We start from the raw sequence: 22,294 nt of genomic DNA on the forward strand, positions 1-22,294 counted from the left end.
CCCCGCCCCAGGGAGAGGCCAAGGGACTCTTCCCTTTATGCAGCTCATTGGGTGGGGTGCCCTCAGCGCTGCACTTGAGAACTGCCAGATATGAGAGAGGGGGTTGGATGCCCACCCACACACAGCCCACAAACTGTTTTCAGTTATATTGCTGGGAAGTGGATCATAACATTACGTGTGAAAAACCAAGTATTTATGCTCAAATGCAAAATGCTGCTTTATACTCTAATTGCAGTTTTAATTTAAAGCCTTTTGATTTAATCAGAATCAGAGGCCACGTGGTGAGCAGAGAGAGAAAGTCACAAACACATCTAGAAAGTAGCAAATGCCAGGGAGGGGCTGGGCTTCCAACCAAAAGGTACCCTGGGGGGACCCTCCATGGTAGCCCTGGCGAACTCCTCCCTTGAACTGGCTTCAGTTACTTCTCCCAAACCTTTGCTTTCAGTCCGCTCTAAAAGGTCACCTGACCTTCACATTGCAGGAGTTCTGGGCAGTGAGGGAGTTTAGTGAGGGTCCATGGTAAACACTTGGGGCCAGGCCCAGGCGCAGGCAGCGCCCCATAAGCAGTAGTCTTTTGAGTGGCACTGTCCCATCTCAACAGTCTGCCCCAGTTTCTAGATGCTGCCTGGCCCTCTCCAACTCTTGCTCTTCCCTGACCCTCCCTCCCTGCATCACTTTCTGTCCCTCAGGCGTCAGCTCTATTCTCATCTCCTGGGGAGCCCTCCTGGATGCTCCTCCCCACCAGGGATCTGGTAGGTGCCCTCTTCCTAAAGCCCAGGGGGCTTGGTACCAACTTCTGACATACTGTTCGTGTCTCATGTGTTGACATATGGTCTCTGCCACTGGCCAGAGAATGGAGCGGCATCATCCCTGTGTCCCCAGTGCCCAGCACCGGCCCAGCAGGGGACAGGTTCCAGTAAAAGTTTGTTGTCCAAATAAATGAGGAAGCAACAGAGAATTCTTGAGCCTTCTGTGTATTTTCAACCCAGGGTTCTGAACTTAGGAGATGCTCAATTTAGGTTTATTGTAGCCCAATAAAATGTTCGTTGTAGTCCTCGTAACACCAAAGTGGTTATCAGTATCTTTTTAAAGAACTTGATTATGTAAATAGAGCCACCTTTCCTAAGCATGATAAAGGCGATCAGGACACCTGCCAGAAGGTCCCAGTTACTTTCTGACGCTGGTTGTGATGGATTAGAAAGGTAAGCCTAGGTCCCCCTAATAGTGAGGTTTTTTTCAACTTGCTTATTGGAAATCCAAACCCAAAGTTCTGTTAATTTCCAAGAGTTTTGCCCAGGCGCACTGGCTTTTGCCACCTGGGCCACCGATAGCCTCTGTGTGTGTAGGTCTCTGTGTCTGTGGGACATGTGACTTAAGTGTAAACATCTACCTGAGTCATCTTCAAAGAGTGCCCCTTGGGCTTCCAGACTCCAGTGCCACCTGTGCTGCCCTTTGGAGCCAGCCACCTTCATGGCCCGCAACAGAGTCTGTTCAGTACTTTACTATTGGCAAGTCTTCCTCATGCAAAGTGGGATTTGACAGAGGAAAAACGGAGAAGGGATCCAGAGCCAAGCCTATGGGTCCTTCAGGATGAGCAAGCTGGGTGTGTGTGTATCTGTGCTTTGTGTGTGTGTTTCTGTATATATGTGTGTGTACGTGTGTGTGCGTGCGCACACATGTGAAGTTAAATGAGCTGATTTAAACTTATGCCTCAGTAGGCAGTTCCTAGAGTTCTGCAAATATCTTAAATGATGGGAAGATTATTGGGCTAAATGGAGAGCTTCCAGAGGAGGCCACTGTGAGGGGAACAGCCCATTTGAATGGCTGCGTGTGGTTAATTAACTTCCAACACCAGATGCACGCATGCCCATGAGAGCAGGCACATGGGGGCCTTATGGCACAGCCACCAGTTGCCATCCATGTGTGGCCCCTCCTGGCCACTTGGCCATCATCCCTGGCTGTCTCCTCTGTCCCTGCCTGTCAATTCCCCCAAGCACCCTCGCCAGCTGCCCACACCATGAGAATAAGGAAAGCACATTCAGGAGAGAAATTCATTCTAGTAACACTCCATTCGTTCCAAGGCCAAGCAAAATCAATTGGAATTTATCTGGTTTGATGGGTGAGAAGTTGATGGAGGAGCAATGAAGGCTCTGGGCCTTGTATCAGATAAACCAGAGCCCACCCCAGCTCTGTAGCAGCTCCCTGGCTGGTGTGTGACCGTGGGCCTGCCGTTTAGACTCTTTTTACGCCTCTGCTCAGTGTCGTGAAGATGGCCACTGTTTCACCTATGAAACAACGAAGGTAAAAGTTTTCCTTGGTAAACACTAGGGAAGTGTTAGCATAGTACTAATCCTTTGGGGGGCTGGATTTTCTCTTTTCTTCCTTTGATGACTCAATCATGCTAATTAAGATAGCAACGTCTGAGCTAAATTAGGCAAATCCAAGAGAAATTTAGGTCAGCACAAAATGATTTTGTGAATGGAGTTTTACAGTATTTGAATTTCAGGCCAAGCCAGGGGCAGGTGGGCAAAGGGAGACAGTGTTGGTCATCTTTCCTCAGACTGGTCCTACCGCCTGGGACGTAGGAGCCTTTGTCTTGGTTGCTGACAACCAAGTGCTTGGAAACTACGCTTTTGTTTCAGTCAGGGCTTTCTGGTGGCCAGTGGCAGAAAAGCACGACTCAGTCTTCAAGGAAGTATCTTGGCTTCTGTAACTGAATGACACAGGGGCTGATGGGCTGTATGTGTTGGCTGATCTAGGTCCATAGCATCCATCTCTCTCCATCCCCACTCTTTTTTTTTCTCTCTGTCTCTTCCCATCCTTTTTCTCCTGTCCCTACTCCCATGCTGTTGGCTCCTTGCTGAGCTTCCTTTTGGTCAGAGAAATCTGCACCCGGCTCCAGCCCTTACAGCCTCCATCATCCATATTCCTGGGGAAGAACAGACGCCTCCTCTTGGGCCCTCCAGCAGAAGCCCAGAATTAGCTCTGAGAGGACCTGACCCGCTGGGCTGGAAACCCATCCCTACTCTGAACCAGTCCCTGCAGCCAGGAAAGACAAAGTACTGGTCGGTACTTCCAGGTCCTTGGGACTGAAGGGTGGAAAGGAGCAGTTTTTGAGGAGGAATCAGGTAGAGTTGCCAGAAAAATGAATAGATGGCAGGTAGGGAAAATGAAAATCTAACAGTGTATCACAGGCCCTCAGTGCCATGCCTGCATTAACCCTTACAACAGCCCTACTTTACAGATGAGGAAACTAAGGCACAGAGCAGCTATCAAATTATCTACAGTCATGTGGCTAGAAAGCAGCAGTGGTAACATTTAACCCCCTGCAGGCTGCTCCCCTGTCGACAACCATGCTATGTACCATCTTTGCCAAGGAAACGCTGCTCACCACAGTCTCTTCCGAGGGTGGCTGCAGAAGGAGCTCCCAGGTGGAGTGGCTACAAGCTCCTCGAATGCCGGCTCAATATATAAAAGGTGTGTTCTCACGGTACAGGATAGGGGGTATCCTTTTCCTGAGCTGTCACCGCTGAGAGGCCCTGCCTCCCAGCCCGTGGGCCTCTGACCTCCCTGCCTCCTCCCTCCTCCCTTCCCCTCCCCTTCCTGCTTCAGGTAAACCACTGAGAGAAGTCAGAGCTTCCCACCCTGGGCCTCCCACCCACTCTTTATCTTTTTCTCTCACTACCAAAAGGCCTGTAATTAGGAAACATTAGCAGGCTCAAAACAGCTTTCATACCTGAAACATCCTCTGTAATTGCACTCAGCAGTGCTCTTCCCTGGCTATTAATGTCACTTTTATGAAGCAATGAGGAACAAAACACCCGGAGGCACTTAAAACATTTTTTATATAATACCCGTCTTTTAGGAATGGAAGTTTAAAATCACCTGCCTGACAGAGACAGTGACAGACAAAGGCACGGGGGGCTCGGAATGAGAGCCACAGGGAGGGCCCTGGGGAGAGGGAAGGTGGTCCCTGAGATTCAGATGGTGCTCTGGGAAGACGTGATGGCCTTGGGGTCCGTTGGCTGGGGCTGGGCAGACCCCCGGATGTGGAGACGTGGGTCAGGTGAGCAGCTAGGGCACCATTCTGCCTGGCCTCGTCGTTTGTGGTTGCTGCCTCAAGGGGCTTTCAGATGAGACCTTTTGGTGGACATCTGTGTGCCTTTAGTAGAAAGATGAATGGAATGGTATGGATGACCGCTATCATTGAGTAGCGTGTTAGTTGTTACATTGGCTGCAGAAATACATTGGGGATGGCTGTGTACATGTGTGTATGTGGGGTGGGGGGGCGGTATGGGTGAAGGGAGAGAGATTGATGGTGGGAGAGGTGCTTCTCCCGCTTGCTGTGTTCAAGAATTTGGGGAGTTGTGGTGGTTCACCAGAATCTCACCGTCTGGCAGATTTATTTTCTTGCCCTTGGAAATGGCTCACAGACTGATGCATCAGCAGAACTGGAGATATTTCTGTCCGTAGAGTCTGGGAGAGAACCCCAGAGGTCACCCAGCCCCCCTCATTTGCCTGGACAGATAGGTGTCTTTCCTCTTCTCTAAAAGTTGCCTGAGGAAGGCAGTCACCCTACCGCGGCCATTATCCCAACCCTGGGAACCTCTCTCCCACTGGGACCTGAGCCTGTAGACCCACTGCCTGATGAGAACTCTTCTGAGCTGAAGGTGGGAGGGGCTCTCAGGGCTGGGGAAGGAACCAGGGCTCCTGACGTTGGAACCAGAATGGAGCCAGGTGGGTGAGCAGGGGCTCATTGCCCTGAGAGCCTGAACTCAGAGCTCCCTTACACTGGTTGCCTTGGTGAAGGAAAGAAATATGTTAGTGGGGAAGACAAGGCATTAGAAGGAAGGTAAGGCAGAGTTAAGGGGCCGAGTCGAAGATGGACAGAAGGAGGAAAACAGATGAGGGCAGGGCATCAAGGTGGGCAGAAGACTTTTGGGGACCCCGTGCCTGGGTCTGGAGGGAGGAGCTGGGCTTTGCATTTGGCCTTACCTGCAGTTATAGCCGAAGTATGGGAATGATTTGGCCTCCCCCTCACTGTTCTTTGGTGTAGTACAAAGGAGCAAGCCCAGGGTTTAGAATCTAATGTCCTGGATATATTTCTATTTTTCTCTAAGTTCTTTAACTTCTCTGAGTCCATTTTCTGTCTCTATCACAAGAGTAATCTAAGATCTTATTTTTAGAGTGGTTGGCAGGAATAAAGTGTGTTCACCTTCTTGGTGAACTCTAGAGCTCAGTCAATACCGCTTGCCCAGACTAGTGCCAGGGGTCACAGTGACTCTTGTTTGCAGGACTTAACTTGCAGGGGATGGGAACTGACTGAGGGGGACCCTGAGATACAAGATCAGCATTCCAGTGCTTCCATTAGGTCCAGCTTTTGCATGAATATCCACAGAGGGTGCACCCTGTGATTAATGGCAGTGTTATTAATAATAGTGATAATGACTGCTACTTCTAGTTACCAATAATTAAGTGCCAGCTGTATACCCGGCACTGAACATGACTTGCATTAACTCCCCTGAATTCCCACCAGGCCCCTGCCAGCCAGGTGGCGCTTCTCCCATTTTACAGGCAGACAGGCACTGAGGCTGGGGATGATTATCCAAATCACAGGACTGCTTGGGGGTTTCACGGAGACTGACCCCAGGCCTGTCTGACCACCAAGCTCACTCTTGGACCTCTGCCCCCGAAGAAGTCTAAGGAAGGCATGTTACATATAGCATTCAGAAGCAAGAAACCATGGGCAAGGAGAAGCACGTTTCCATTTCTGGAAAGGGAAAGGGTAGGTTTGAAGCCATGTGCCAGTGAGTAGTACACATGTTAAGCATCCCATGGACTGTTTTTTGAAGCAAGCTGTATGGGGAGAGGTGGAGTGGGTGCTTTGTGATGTTTGGGGTTTGGGGGCAGAGAAGAACAGGCCTGGGAGGAGCCTGGACGGGGAGGCCCCACTCCCAGGGCAGGTGAGGCCTGGCCAGGGATCCAGAGAATGACTCAGTGGGTACCTGGGGACGGCTGGCTCTGGGCAGTGACAGAGGAGCCCGTGGGTTGGCTCCCATCCCCAGGCCTTGGCAAATGTTTAGGAAGTGAAGGCTCCTGGGAAAGGAGAGACATGAAGTGGCCTCAGTGAGCTGCTTTGTCCCATCCGACGGCCCCAGCGTCAGTTCTGATGAGCCAATCTGCCCTCCATTGGAGGTGCTCCACTGCTGATAAAATGGGGGTGTTAGTCATGGCAGATCCTCATCTCCACATGCCCCATCCCATTCACCACTCCTTCTGGTGGAGACAGTCACGCCTAAGACGTTTTGCCATGTCACAAAGGACATGGACGATATTGGACTCAAGATGGACACTTACCTTGCTGATTGAGAACTCTGCCTTCAGACTAACGCAGTCAGTGGTGAGGGTCTGCATTTGCAGTTAGGTGCAAACGGTTCATTGTGCAGCAATGATCCAGGTGGACTCAGGCAAGCAGTGTCCCCAGTAGTGGGGACTTTTGTATGGCTGGCCACATACTTACGGGGACTGACCAGAGGATGCAGGTGCAGGAAAGGCCAGACTGAGCTGGTGGTATTTGGAGAGCAATCCAGGTACAAGCCCCAGGTGATGGTAGCCCCACTGTGTGCTCTGCTGGGTTAAACACATTGGCCAGGATGGGCGTATTCGGGGAGCTGAATTTTAAAAGGGACATTGGAAAACCTGAAATGTGCCTAGTTGGGGGTGACTAGTGATTACGTCATTCAAAGAATGACTGTGGACTTGCGAACCTCAGCCCAGAGACAATCTGAAGCAAAGTCCAGGAGGCAAAGGAGTGAGATCAAAGTCCTCCTCAGGCTTTCCAGGACCAAGCAAGCTCCAGCAGCCACAGTGTCAGGAAAAAGTCCCCTGACTGGGTCACATGCAGCGGCAGCATTGCCACAAAACGGGGGAGGGGGTAGACAGGATGGAGGGGAGTGTGTCTTTTTCCCAGGACAGATTTGACTGTTTTGCATCTTGATGATGGGATTCTCCCCAATCCTGAGAATGGAGTGAAGCCAAGAGCCAGTTCCTTTCTACCCCCATGATCTGCTCTCTTGTCTCCAAGACCTCTCCAGGTGGCCGCCGCAGCCAACCTGGCCCACGCACAGTCAAAACACACTCTCTGTGCTCATGTAACAAGGAGCCCGTTTCCCAGCCTCTGAGACTGTGCGGTGGCCCAGCTTCAGCCGGCCCCTGCTCTGTGTTCTGAGCAGAGATACCTCCAAGCTGAAGAGAAACGGCATCATTCTCTCCCAGGGGAAACTCTGCTGCTAGTCACTGGAGCCCAGGCCTGGGCAGAACAGTATCAGTTGTCTGGGGCCTGGGGCCTGCAGCTCCCGCCCCTGCCTTGTATGACAAGGCCTTGTTGGGCAGCAATGAGGACCACATTCAATCGACAGCTTAAGATAATCACATGTGTGAGGCACTGGGATAATGACAGCTGAATACCCTGTCACTGTTGCCATAGTGACCAGCCAAGCAATGATTCCCTCCTTTTTTTCTTTCTTATTTTCTGGGCCTCCTTGTTATAGGGCTGGCTGGTGGGGTGGGGGATGAATTTGGGAAATAGGAAAGAGGAGGAAAGGGGGAGGGGAGATCTAAAGCTGGTAGCCCATTATATTCTCTTTAAATACCCCAGCTGGAGGTGTTTTAAATCTCAACAGAGACTGAGAGAAACAGTGTTTTAATCCCTAGCTCCCTGTGAATTATTTAAAGGATCTTGTCAGAAGGATGAATTTGTCACTGTTGCAGTGTCAACAGCAGCAGCAGCTGTCATAAAGGCTGAAGACCCCACTCCAGGCAGAGCCTGGTACGAAACGCTGCTGCCTGGGGGAAGTTACGGTGGCCTGGGGGCTGTGGACAAGGAGCCCCATCTTGAGGCACAGTCTCGCAGTGTTTTCCCTGGCTTGCTGGCGGAGGCCTGGGCGTGAAATGTACCAGGATGCAAAGAGATGTGCGCCATCTGGACTCTGGCCCTGGCTGGCCTCGCCCTCTGTTAATGTGGCTCCCAGAGCCCAGAGCTCTGGGACCTCTGAGCAATGAGGGGTGCTCACCCTGGACAGGAGTGGACAGAGCTGACCAGTATTCATACAGCATTTGATAGGTGGGCATGCAGGCCCCACCTCGGCCTCAGCCAGCGCTTCCAACTATACACACAGACTCACACAGGTATACACACACATGCATACATGTGCATACACACATACATGAACACACATATGCATGTGTGCACACATTGAAAATGATGCACAGGTACGGACAACCAGACAGACAGGAGAGAGTCATAGATCATACATGCACATCGTGGAAGGAGAGCCAAGGGAAAATGACCCGTGCTCAGGGAGAGGCCAAGCACGTATTTCTGGAGGGCTGAGATCCATGACTGACTTGCAGGGCCTCTTACTCAGCTTTAAATATCATCACATGTGATCCTCACAACCACCTCATGAGGTAGGTAGGTAATATTAGCATCACTGTGTTTGAGGAGGAAACCAAGGCTCAGAGAAGTTTAAAATGTGCCCATGGTCATCCAGCCAGGTCTGACTGACTCCAGAGTCTGTGAACTGGGCTCCTGTGCTAAGCCAGGGCTCACCATGACCTCTAGTGTTTAGGGTTAGGAAGGGTGACAGCCATGCTTCTTAATCCCAACCCTTTTATAACTTCCCTCCCAACAATCCAGATACATTCTGCTTGGGGCCATTTTCTCATTTCCACCTCAGTGCGCCATTTCTTGCATTTTCTCCCCATCTCAGTTTCCAAAAGAATTTTGTGGAGAACCTTGGAGATTGCACTGGGAAACAATAAATATACAGGGCCTGGCCAAAGTAACGCCTGCTGGAGTGTGGGTGGTGGGGTAACAATATGGGTGTATTTATTTATAGTTTTAATTTGAACATTTCACCTAAAATGGCATAGGGTGTGCTTGAGTGTGATACTGTTATGTTACAGAACTACATGCTTATGATTCTGTAATAAAAGATTTTGTAATAAAAAAGTGGTGTTGTTTGTGCCAGACCCTGTATGTTTTCCATATTCTAATTATTTTCATACTGTTAGTGTGTCCCTCACTCCCATTCCAGTGAGCAAGTGAGGAAATAGTTAGGGAATCATCACTTTATGCCTCCCCAGTATGGTTGCCCTTTCAAGGCTCTGGGCTTTCAAAAGCAGTGTCCCGGCCCAAGTCAGCCGCCTAGCACACTACATGGGGCCATGGAATGAATGCGGAGGGGCCATTCCTACCCTTCTAGCCCAGCACATCTGGACAGTAAATTAAGCATATTAAGAGGTGAGCTGGTGCTCAGAGTCCTCAGGGGAGGCATTGAACAATGCTGCCTTGGTTGTTGGTGTACTAAATGGTAGATCCCGCTGGACTTGTAGGAATTTATGTCCCACAGACCACCATTTCACATTTTAACTCTCCCTTTAGCTTGTCGAATATCCAAGTTCTCTCAGGCTTAGTCAATATAATGCACAGGAGCCACACCCTCGGGGGCCAGGCCAATCACCCCGGCCCAAGCGATCTGCTGACCTGAAGATTCCTGGGCCTCCTGCAGGCTCTGGGGAGTTGCGTGCTGCTTGGGCCTCTGTGGGCTTCTTGTTCAGAGAGACAGCCATCCCTGGCTGGGGGCCTGGACCTGGGTCTTTCGGTTTCCCCTGATTGGGCTATGCCAGGGAAGTTCCAGTTTGCTCCCATGGCTCAAAGGCTGTTTGAAAAATAGCAGGTTCCCTCACACAGACTGCCAAGGGGAACAAAACCTGTGAGCTGCGTCCAGTTTTGTCTCCTGTGGTCTGAGCTGGTGGCTGACAGTGGCCGGGGGATTGCCTGGTTGGGAGAGGAGAGCCCATCTTGAAGCCTACCCAGAGGAAGCTCTGGGGTTCCAAGGAGAGCTGGGAGGGGCTGCTGGTTCTAGTGGCATCACAAGAGAAAGAATTTCCTGAGACTCACATGGGAGGATAGGTAGGGCTCTAGGGTGTTGTTTATTGATGACGTATAATTAAGGGGGTTCCCCTCCTGACTTCCCAATGTCCCATCTCCATCTGTCTTGCTATGGGCAAGGTCCAATCTTGTCTTCAGTAGGGCCAGGACGAAGGCCAGAATTTATGTTCCATACTGAAGTACTGTCTAGCTCAACATCTGGCTAGCTTAGTATGTGTTTCCAGATGCAGTCCACTGCTGTATTTTGGTATTCAGGCTCCCTCCTGGAGGCCATGGAGAGAATAGGTGAATGTACCATGCGAGTGCAGGTCACAAGTGAGAGTAGCTCCTTTGTTCCCCTGGGTTTATAGCCAGGAGCTTAGGTTTGGGACAGACCAGGTGCTTTCTCAAAATGACGAATCAACTTCCCAAGTTTCTGTGGGCTTTGGATAGGGTCCATCCCTCCGTTAAACTGACAGGCCTTTATGTTCCAGCACCTCCCTGTGCACCCGCAACAATCCAGAACTGAAGGTAAGGAGGGAGGAGTGTTAATCCTCTTGGCAGAGCAGTGCTATGATCCCCTGGAGTGTGAAAAGCTGTAGCTCCCTGGTGAAGCAAGCAGGCTCTGCCTTCCCAGTTTATTAAGCTCAATATCTATTCTCTGTTTCTCCACTTCTCAGTATCTAGCTAAACACCTACAGTAACACCTCTGCATTTGTAAGGAGACAAGTCTGGCCCTTTCCTCCCGGCGTTCTGCTGACCATAGGGCGGAATTATTTATCTAAGATAAAGGAAATGCTTTCCACATCCTGCTGCATCAGCCAGAGGTGGATCCTGAGGTTAATATAACAATGCTGTTGCTGATAGTAATGGTAATAATTGGTACTTAGTGAATGGTAGTTACCTGAAGGCCTAGCATTAGATGAGTTCCTTTCGAGATCCATCAGTCCTCATGATACCCTGCAAGGTAAGTAGTATTCTGCAGATGAGGAAAATGAAGCTCAGAGAGTTGTTGTGGTCATAGAGCTATAACTGGCAGCGGTGGGGGGTCTGCCTGCTCAGGCAACTCTCTCACCTCACCTCCGTCCATATTCCCCTTGCCCTGTGCAATTTGGCAGCCATGCTGGCCTCCTGGCTTTCTTGGTAAGGTGTCAGGCGCACTTCTGCTCAGGAGAGTTTGTTTTTGTTGTTCTCTGAGCCTGGAATATTCTTCCCTTTTGTACCCACCAGGCGGGGTGGCTCCTGCATGTCATTCAAATGTCTGCTTAAAAAGAGACCTTCCCTGATGACCCCACTGCTGGCTATCACTCACTCTATCTCTTTACCTGCTCCTCATAGTATGAAACACTATCTCACTCTATATTATTCATTTGTGTGTTCATCCTCCTGTCGACTCTGTTAGAATAGAAGGCCCATGGGGGGCAGGAACGTTGTCTCTTAGTTACAGCTGTGTCACCAACACCTAGAACACTGTTCGGGGATGTAAGTAGATGTTTCATTCTTGATTTAAAAGTGAATGAAATGAGCTGGATTTGAAACAAAACAGAATAGTGGGATCTCTTTAGGATAATAGAGGCTAAAAGGCCCCTCCCTGACCAGGCCTTGTAAAAAAAGCTAATTCCTGGTGGTTATCCTGATGCAACATCATAGTAGCCACTGGTCATTCTGGGAGGCAGAGTCTGTTGGGAAAGTTGAAGCTGTACAAGGAGGAGCCTGCTATCCTAGATTTTTTCAGAACCCATGCTTGGAGCCGTCTTCAGAGGCATAGAGTGAAATCAGCCCACTTCTCTTAACTTTGTTTTATTGTGGCTTTTCAATTTTGACCCAGAGGTATTATTTATTAACTTGCTTATTCACCTGACTCATTGGCTTTGGCTACAAATGACCTTTCCCTGTTTCCCAAATCCAGACCCACACTTGGAGGAAAGAGAATGTGTGAAGTCTCTGACGGTTGTTCTAGAAGGAAGTGTAGATGGAGTTTATGGCACTGATTTTGAAGGGAAACAGCATGTTTTACTCATGTACACACAAACACACATACAATCAGCCAGACTGCAGATAATCAATAGCACCGTCCAAATGTCAGCAGGCAATCTGGGCCACTCCTGAACAACAGCCGTGCAAGCTCTGACTTCCAACAAGCAAGTCAAACAAACTTAGATCTAGAGGAACCTAGAGGTGTCTTTTTCATACATCAAAGTCCTGGTCTGAAAGCCTGAACAAGTACCTTCTAATGGGTCTCATTGTTTTCTTTATTATGCTTATCTCAAGGACAGGTGGTCCATTTTTATCAATAACAGTCCCCTTTCAAAGGCTCTTAATATTCTGCTGGTTGTGCAAGGCTGCTTTGTTTCTTCTTTTCCCCGGGGACAAGTGAACCTGGTAGGACACAGGAAAAGGACCAGGGGCAGAGGAGGCTGAGAAGTTGAGTAACCGACCAGGGCCTTGCTCATCCCCTTAGTCTGCCACTATTTATGGAGGGATAGGTGTGGGAGTCTGAAGAGGTCCCCAACACCGTTTTACCCTCTAGGGGCAAGTCCAGTTAGGGGGGTGGATTTGTGAGATTGCAGCAGTACTGCAGAGAGCAAAGCGGTGTCAGGTGGTCATCAGTGTGACTGGAAAGGGGACTTGGCCCTAAGCAGGTCTGCCTGGGGCTGCCTGGGGCTGCCTGGGGTCTGCCTAGAGTAGTAGTGTGTGAGTTTTTGACTTGATGCAGGAAAGATTTCACATACAAGTCCAGGTGATTTTTAGAGGACACTTATCAAAGCTGGGGATAGTGAAGCAAGGAAGGGCCTAGGATAGGAGAAGCAACAGGAGAGGGATTAGGTGGGAAAATGAGCCTAGGCTGGGCTGCTTTGACTCACTAAGAAGTCAGAGAAAAGGGAGCCTAGGAAACAGGTTCAGGGAGTTAGCCTGGAATTAGCTGCCCATTGCTCTCGGGTTGCAAGCCTTGTCGGGTGCTTTAGACTTTAGGAGATGATCACTTGTGGGGGAAGAAGAGAAGGAAGGGAAAGGTGCAGGTGTGTGTGTGCTCCTAGGAGGGAGAGCACAAGCTAGGATCTTTGTTTTGAGGGGCTTTAAAGGCTGGGAGTTTAGGAGAAGTCTTAGGGGAGAATCTCAATAGAATATTCATCAGTTTTATGCTGATGTGCCAAAATGAGATTTATTCCCTTAACTTCATCTGTCCTTGGGTATGGTTGGCAAATGGCATTAATTGGATTTCTGCTATCTGTCTCTCTGAGTAGGCTGATTTAAGCTATTTACCCCCTCTGGCTGGGGAGGAGAAGTGCAAACCATTTACTCTTAAGTGCCCTTGGTTACAAAAGATAGTATTTTGTGATTTACTAGACAGCTGTAAATTGCTTGGCAGTTTAGCTATCTGTCTTAGTTTCCCTATTCTGCTTGTCCTGGCTTACTAGCCTGCCTCATCAGGAGGTGTCCAGCAGGCAGCTGGATAAACAAGTCTGGACTTTGGGGAGAGGTCAGTGATGTATCCGATGGTGGCTGCAGCCTTGTGTGTGGATGAGATCACGCAGGATAAAAAGTGAGAGAAGGAAGTGAGGATGGTGCCCTGAGAAACCTGTGAATTTCACTGGTCCCAGACATTGCTGAGTAAAAATGCCATTGTGTAATCCCAATGTTGCAAAGCTAAATGCATGGAATTGTTGAAATGAATAAATTAGTCAAAACACAATTCCCTATCTTCAAGGGGCTCACAGCCAGGTATCACAATCCAAAGTCACACACACGAAGCAATTAACGAATAGTTCAAAACAGTGTTATTATCAAATGCTAAGTTGCATGGAATAAGTTCAATCATGCTTTAAGCATTTGGAAAAATGGTTGCTGAATATAAGCTGGGAAGACATCAAGGAGGAAATGAGGCTGGGGCCCCCTCAAAGGAGGAAGCTGTGAAGAGAGCTGGGCTCTGCCCCCCATCAGCTGCATGACTTCGGGCTAGTTATTGAAGGTCTCTGTGCCTCAGTGTGTTTATTTGTCAACAGAAGATCCTAGTCAACATGATCTGTGGTGGCTCCTAGCTGATCTGTCATTCTCTGGTTCTGTGTCTTGAAAGAGTTGAGTTTGAATGAGGGTAGAATTGAAGAAAAGTGTTAGTGCCAATTAGAACATGAGTGACAACATCGAGGGACAAAAATGGACACGGTGTCAGTGTCCAGATGTGAGAGGATATGGCCCTTGTTTGAGCCCCTGCCATCTTCTGCCTTGTGTGTTGTCATTAATTTTTGACCAAATAGCGGGCCAGGGCATGAGTCCAGGCAGGAAGGAATGCCAGCCCTAGCCCATGGCCATGCAAATGCAAGAGAGAGAGGCCGGTATGAGGAATATTATTCGGAAAGAAATGGCACATTGTGGTGACAAATCGGGTGTGTTGGACATGGAAGGAAATTTTGGCCTGCTACCCGCCTGACTCCAGGTTGGATAATCAAATGGTTTTAGAGTAGGGTCCTGAGCCCAAGATTCTGGTCCTGTGTGTGGTCTCTGGAGTTTAGATGCTTTCACTTAGCATGTTTTAGAGGTTTATCCATGTTGTTGCATGTGCCAATAGTTCATCCTTTTATAATTTCTGGATAGTATTCCATTGTACGGCTATATTATATTTTGTTCATGAATTCGCTAACTGATGGACATTAACAAAAGGCCTCCTGATTCTACCCAGACTCTCAGTATCAGTGACAGGGATGCTTTCTTGGCTACCTGTGCCTGATCTATATGCCACCTTTGCCGCAACTTAAGTATCAGTTGTTCATCCACAAACAAACTTGACTGAGCCAATATTTGTCACTTGGGATACAGGGGAAAAGGGGTGAGAAGGGCATCCCTGGCTCAGTGGGTAGGATGAGCAGGGGCATGAAGTTGTTGTGGGCAGGCTTTCTGCGGATGGTGGAAGCCACACCAGCATTTTGGGGTATCAAGGTATATACTGGAAGAAACTCAGATAACAGATATATTGAGATATTAGTTACATGCTAAAATATTTACTCATTGTAAGTGTACAATTCAGTGACTGTCAGTAAGTTCACAGACTTGTGTAATTATTACCATAACCCCATTACTCCCCTTCCAAAGATTCTTCATGCCCATTTGCAGTCATTCCCCACCCCCATCTCCAGTGCCAGGGAAACCCTGATACTTTTCCATCTGTGGATTTGCCTTTTCTGCATATTTCAAGTACATGGACTTACACAGCATGTGGGCCTCTGGAGTTTAAGTTCTTTCGTCAGCATGTTTTAGAGGTTTATCCATGTTGCATGTGCCAATAGTTCATTCTTTTTTAAATTCTGAACATTATTCCATCATATAGCTACATTATATTTTGTTCATGAATTCACTGATTGATGGACATTAACAAAGGGCCTTAGGTGCCATATTAGAGTCCAGTTGAGAGCTCCTACAAGGGAGGACTACAGAGATAGGCAGGCAGAATTATCGGTCTTACTCCACAAATAAAGATGTTCAAGAAACATCCTGGACCTTATTTTCTTTTAGTCAAATTATTTCAGGCTCTAAGCTTCCCATCCCACTGTAGGTGAGAATTTCAATCTGTTAATGGTTCTTCTTTCCACCATGACTGTGCAAAGTTCCCAGAGGCCCTGCTCAGAGCAAAGCTACTATATTGTCCATAGCACCTGACCCTCTGAGGCCGACCACCTCCAGGTGCCCTGGCCATGCATAAAGTTCTGGAGGTGGTGGCAGCTTTGAGGAGTAACTTTGTACTCCACATTCTTACTGAGACTTAATATTTTATCTTTTTAAGTTTTTGCCAATCTGATAAGCAAATCATGATGTTCTGTTGTTGTTTTAATAGGAGGAGGTAATTACAAAAAAGAATACAGGAGGCAATATGTCAAATGCCCAGAAGTGGAGGCAGAAACTACTTGTGAACGGAGACTCTTAGGACGTTGATTTTGGGATGAGCAGTGAGTGTGCCGAGAGGCCTGGGCTAGCACAGGCCTTGAGTAGAAGAAACTGGGTCCTGAACAGGAAATTGGGCATCTATGGGGTAGTAGACCAAGTGTACTAAAACTTCCCTTTTTAAAAGAATCTTGGAAGTGGTGTGCCTGGGGACACAGCATAGCTCAAAACCTGGTTGGGGATGCAGGATGCAAGAAAGAATGTTAAGGGGATACATGGCCCCTTGGGTCTGGTCAACTGGTCAACCCAGTCTTGCTCTGTTCCTTACCCTCCACCTTAAGCCACCCATGTAACTCAGTTGGAGCGTTGTCCCTACATGCCAAGGTTGCGGGTTTAATGTCCGGTCAGGGCACATACGAGAATCAACCAATGAATGAATAAATAAGTGGAACAATAAATGGATGTCTCTCTCTCTCTTAAATTAATCAATTTTTTTTTTAAAAAAGACTTCATCCATGACTTCTAGTTACCCTGAAGATGAAATTCCGCATTCTCCACTAGACGATCCCTCCCCTTAGTCTCATTCCTGCCACCTGCAGCTTTTTATGACTCTTCTGTCATACAGGCTTCATGCCTCACTGGCACCAGGCCACTTTTCCCCATCACAGAGGCTTTGCACTTGCTGTTCCCAGGCCTGGCTGTGCTGCCCCTCTCCGCCCCTAGCAGACACACACTCCTCCTGGCTATCTTCATCTATCTTTCCATTCCCTCTCAGCTTAGGGTCTTCCCTGATATTCCTCTCTGTGTCAGGTGCACTTCCTCTCTTGGCACCCTGTAATTTTTCGCTCACAGCGGTTAGCACAATTGTAATTATTTAGTTATTTTAATAACCATTTGTCTAATTTCTGTTTCTCTTGCTAGATTATAAACTTCATGTTGCTATATCCCCAGTGGCTAATGGAATGCCTGGCATAAAGTTGGCGTTCAGTAAATATGTTTTCATTGATGAATGAGCAAGGTATAACTACAAAGCAATGAGACTGATGCTAAGTGTCATAAACAAATAACGTTGTTTGTCCCTCCCGGCTGGGAGTGCCATTCCACTCTCATCTTGATTTACCAAATCTTTTTTTTCTTCAGTGTGCCTGATCCTAATTGCCACTTGCTTGGAAAGCATTTATACCTCCTCTAGCTCACTCTGATCGCTTATCTCCTCAACCCCTTACAGCACACGCTGGCAGAAGAAGAATGAAATAGGGAAGGAAATGAATGGAAGACTCTGTGATGGCCTTTTCCCAGACAACAGGGAGTTATTTCCTTTCTTTCAATTTCTCTCTGCTCTTTCCCTGTGAATATACCGCTGTATCCCCCCTAATTTGCTTTGATTGCTCCCTTAGGAGCTGTCATGGAATCAATTAGATCGGTAGAATTTTATGACTTGAGGTCACCCAGTATGATTCCTCATTTTACAGATGAGAAAACTGAGGCCCAGAGAGGTTAATGGTTGAAACGATTACCTCTGTTGGGTCTTATAATACCAATCAGTGTCATTTTCTAAGATAAATGTTCTTAATATCCCAGCTCCACAAGAGTATAAATCCTTATTCTGTCTGTTTAAAGACCTGCTGGTGGCGACCATCTCAGTGCCAAGGTGAGCCTTGAAAGGTGGGCTTCTGGTCTTGCTCTCACACAGCAGCACTGCATTAGTCTTCTGTGGATCGAGGGCTCTGGCTGAGATCAGGCCCTCAGACTAAATGGGGCCACAGGCTGTACCTGCTCATTGACAGAGTAGCCCCACCTTCCTGCTGAGGCCTTATATAGCACGACTGAAATATGGTTCATGAGACCTGCAGCGTTTAAACAATTACAGAAGAGCAAAATAAACCTGTCCTTTCCTCAAAAGTCATGCAGGGTCAACCAGGAGAAAATGATTTAAAAACTTCCATGGAGAGGGAGAGATGTCTGGTTTTTGAACGAAAACAACTGGTAGCTATTTCTTCTCCCTGAGGTATGGCTTTCTGGTTCCAAAAAGACAGGCAAGCAGAACTCAAGTTTAACAAACACATTTAAATAGAACATAACACACAGTTTTAAAGAAGGAATAAAAAGTGGTTTCTTGACATCTAGAGAATCAGTGAGAAATTAAGCAAAGTCCAGGCGAGGTTTGGCAGTGTGCGAGGATCCCAGGTTGGAGCTCACCAAGGACTCCAGGCCAGGAGGGTGCTGATGGTGCTGAGAGGGGCTGGGGAAGAGGGGCCCTGGACAGACTGCAGCTCAGGTGTCTCCATGGCAGGGGCCAAACAGCGGGACAGCTGCAGGGTCACTTCACGGGCCTGGTGTTCAGGGACAGTTCTCCATGCGCCTCTGCACCATGCCTGCTCTTGGGATAACTGGTGCATGTTTGTAAGACAGCCTTGCCTCTGTCCTCCTCCTCCTGTAAGGGGTTAATTCTGTGCAAGAAGATACTGTAGTATATTTCCCATGCACATGTAATTGGCTTTTAGTTCCTTTAATGAAGAATACTAGTTTTATATGCAGGGTCTCGCAAAAATAATGCCCCTTTTTATTACAAAATCTTTTATTGCAAAATCATAAGCATGTACTTTTGTAACATAACGATTTCATACTCAAGCACACCATATGACATTTTGGGTGAAATGTTCAAGTTGCTGTCCATCTCGTGTGAGACATTCACGTACCCTACCAATTACACGCAAGCAAGCCTTACTTCTGCCAGACCCTGTGTTTCAATAATATAATGAGCAATTAGCACAATAGTTAAAGAAATAGGTACTATTTGGTTTCTTTTATCACCACTGCTAAATAGTCAAGGATCTTAACCTATTTTCTCTTTTCACTTTAGGAAGCTGAATTTCTTCTGTCCCCTATTTCCTTATTTAGCAAACACACTGAAACTTCCTGGGAATACCTCCAATTCTTGAGATTAGGGTCCTGAGAGCCCCCAGCTGCTTCCTTTCCCTGCACAGGAAGAAAGAATGACCCAGCAACTCTTCTTTGGCCCCTGGCCCAGAGAGGCTCAGTGAATAGAGCCAGGCTCCCATGGACCCCTCCCCTTCCATATTGCCTGTTATTGAAATAAGTGTTTTGGAGAATTTCTTCGGCCATTCAAAGCATTTCTTTCTATCTCTTCTCCTCCTCATCTCCTCTTAGGGCCACGTGACCATGGATGAACTGCATGATGTCTTTTTGTCTGTAAACTGAGGATAATAGTATCTGGTTCTACTGGGAACAGTTGGGAAGATTGAGAGCGATCACTTAACAAATGCATTGTTTCTCCTCTTCTTCCAATTTACAGGGCTGCTAAAAATGAGAGCTCTCTTTTTAAACACTACGACTGATCGTCTCTCCCCTTTAAAGAAGCTTTCCTTAATCCCTAAGCAATACATTCTCTTCCATCACATCTTTGCTTGAAATTTGCACAAAATGAAGTTTAATTTCCTCCATTAAGGATCTCTCTTAGCAGCCCCTCCTCTTACCAGTTTTATAGTCTATCTGGCTCTTTCAAAGAGTTGATGTTATAAAACAAAAGTTTATGGGAATCTAAGTTTGTTGACAAATTCTGAAAAGATTTATATTCCTATCCTTTTCAGAGATAATAAAGGAGCTTCACCACAATAAATTAGTTAGGTTCAGAAATCAGGATTTCCAAGGTGGGGCTGTCGTGCTGTTGTACCCCTAAACCACAGAGTGGCTGCTGGGAGTGGAGGCTCGGAAGAATGTCCTTGCCATCACATGAGGCTAAAGCTGCAGGTCGTCCCAATGGAGGTGACAAACCATAGTCACAGCAGGAGAGTTATGTGTTAGGGGAAGAGAGGCTTTCTAGAGTGAAGTCCGTTACATTTGGGGATGGGCTGCAGAGAAGTATTCTGAAGTTCACTTCTAGGAAATTTTTAAAAGCAGGTTAAGATTAGATATGTTCATTTCTCAAGTCAAACAGGTAGACTGGTGAGCTCTGAAGGCCCCCTTCCAGTGCCAGGCTTCTCCTCTGCTCTGCCTCTCTTTGTCTTCTCACTCTCCATTTTCTGTTTTTACATGTGTGTGCCTATGGACTGCTTGGAACAGTGGGAAGAAGTCAGTGGCTATGATGAAAACCTGAACACCATCCGTACCTACCAGGTGTGCAACGTCTTTGAGCCCAACCAGAACAACTGGCTGCTCACCACCTTCATCAACCGGCGGGGGGCCCATCGCATCTACACAGAAATGCGTTTCACTGTGAGAGACTGCAGCAGCCTCCCCAACGTTCCAGGCTCCTGCAAAGAGACCTTCAACTTGTACTACTATGAGACTGACTCCGTCATTGCCACCAAGAAGTCAGCCTTCTGGTCTGAGGCCCCCTACCTCAAAGTAGACACCATTGCTGCAGATGAGAGCTTCTCCCAGGTGGACTTTGGGGGAAGGTTGATGAAGGTCAACACAGAAGTCAGGAGCTTTGGGCCTCTTACTCGGAATGGTTTTTACCTCGCTTTTCAGGATTACGGAGCCTGTATGTCTCTCCTTTCTGTCCGTGTCTTTTTCAAAAAGTGTCCCAGCATTGTGCAAAATTTTGCAGTGTTCCCAGAGACTATGACAGGAGCAGAGAGCACATCTCTGGTGATTGCTCGGGGCACATGCATCCCCAACGCAGAGGAAGTGGACGTACCCATCAAACTCTACTGCAATGGGGATGGGGAGTGGATGGTGCCCATTGGACGCTGCACCTGCAAGCCTGGCTATGAGGCTGAGAACAGCGTGGCCTGCAAGGGTAAGCTCTGGGACCCCTTGAGACCTCTGCTTCCTGCCCACCTGGGGCAGGGCCAAATCTGCAAGGTTTCCCACCTCCAGCTCTGGATCATATTTTATAAAGTTCATATTTTATTCCCATGCTAAGCCTGATGATTTTCCAATTGTGTCCAACAGAATGTCCATATTCATGGTGGGGGAAGAGATGGAAAGAATTCTAAATGATGGATAATAACTTAATCACTCAGTTATATCTAGTTTTGGGACACTGACATATTATCTTTCTCTGTCTTTTTACACACACACACACACACACACACACACACACACACACACACACCCTATCCCTGCATCCTGTCCAGTTCCATGATCTGAGGCATAGAGAATTTGGGATTTGGGTTGTCATGGACAGTTCACTCAAGGGTAATTGAGAAGTGACTGAATTTGGAAAATATTTTAGTTCATTTCAGTCCAGCTCCCATAGCACTCAACTTGGTACTGAACCCATGTAGCTCATTAACTCAAAGCCCTCCGGCTTGGCTCTCTTCCTCCAGGGGCTCAATGCCAGGCTCTGGGGCAGGGATGGGGCCCAGCTTTGGTGTGTCCTGACAGGAGTTGAAGCTTTTGGAATGAGGGTGAGACGCTATCATGAGTTGTAATACCTTTGCTTCTGAATGATACAGAGTGATGCAGGCTTTGCAGTTTGTGGGGGTCAGGGTGCTGCATGCTCACCTAGGCTCTGCTCAGTTCAAAGGAGCATGAGAGCCCAATATGTGGCCATTGATGTGCTGATTGGGCTCTGGACTCAGTCTTCTTTGGGAGTGAATCTAAGAGTCTAGAGGGTACACAGCTCATGTGTTGCCTAAGTGCATGGAAGCTGAACATGAGGGATGGGGTTGGGGAAAAGAAAACTGCTTTCCTTTATTAAATTTTGTTTGTGGCCTTTAAAGTGTCAGACTCTTTCAAAACATAGGCTTCCTACATGGACTTCAGCAATGACCACCTTGACCCTAACCCCTTTACTCAGGTGGTCTCAGTCCTTTGAGGACAACTTGGAGATGGGAGGCTATATTAGCTCTTCTTCCTTCAACATGAGCCTCATGCCAGCTGTCCTCTCTGTCATCATCCTTACCCCGTCTGAGCACCTTACCATTCCTTGCACATCTCCTTCCTCACTCACCTTGCTCCCCAAACACCTCCAGGCACAGAAAGGATTGCTAATGCCCATCAGCTCTGGGATCCTTCAGACTCAGCTAATTGGCTGGGCTGGGGCCTCACACAGCCTTCCTGAGGCCTGCTGAGACAAGAGAGCTGTGCCTTTGTGTCTTTATTGGATTTCTTGGTTATGGTACCCATAATGGATGGTGTGGAAGCAGAGGGGAGAGAGTGCTGCATCAGGCGATGAAATCAATGCAGACAGTTTTAAAACCAGCTGGGCCTGGTCCCACAGTTCTCCTCTTTGTCCCATTGGTTGGAGGAGGTGTGGGAGACACCCTCTGTGGCATTTGTCAGGGTCTGAGTGGGGACCCAGGCACCAGGCTGTTTTTAAAGGGGCAGGTGCAGCAGCTGCCAGGCATGCTTGCAAGGGCCTGGATGATTTCTCTGCGCTTCAGAGGGCAGCCATGCCATACTTGCTGGCTGGAACCTCTTGTTTATTCTCATTATTTTCTGAGCAGAACGGCAGGAACCTGAGCAAGCATTGATTGGTTCTGATTTAATTGGGACTCTGGGAACAGGCTCATT

At 47.9% G+C, this 22,294-nt stretch overlaps 1 protein-coding gene across 1 annotated transcript in view; it reads left to right on the top strand.

The window, feature by feature from the left end:
- EPHB1 (EPH receptor B1) overlaps positions 1-22,294 on the top strand; it is a 419,047-nt gene that overhangs the window by 132,310 nt on the left and 264,443 nt on the right. The window contains exon 3 of the mRNA XM_054595535.1: positions 19,892-20,573. Within this exon, the coding sequence (XP_054451510.1) occupies positions 19,892-20,573 (682 nt within the window). The remainder of the gene's footprint in view (positions 1-19,891; positions 20,574-22,294) is intronic.

The sequence above is a fragment of the Pteronotus mesoamericanus genome, unplaced genomic scaffold (genome assembly GCF_021234165.1).
Source record: "Pteronotus mesoamericanus isolate MK-2021 breed Mesoamerican mustached bat unplaced genomic scaffold, CSHL_Meso_final scaffold_54, whole genome shotgun sequence".
NCBI classification, from domain to species: Eukaryota; Metazoa; Chordata; class Mammalia; order Chiroptera; family Mormoopidae; genus Pteronotus; species Pteronotus mesoamericanus.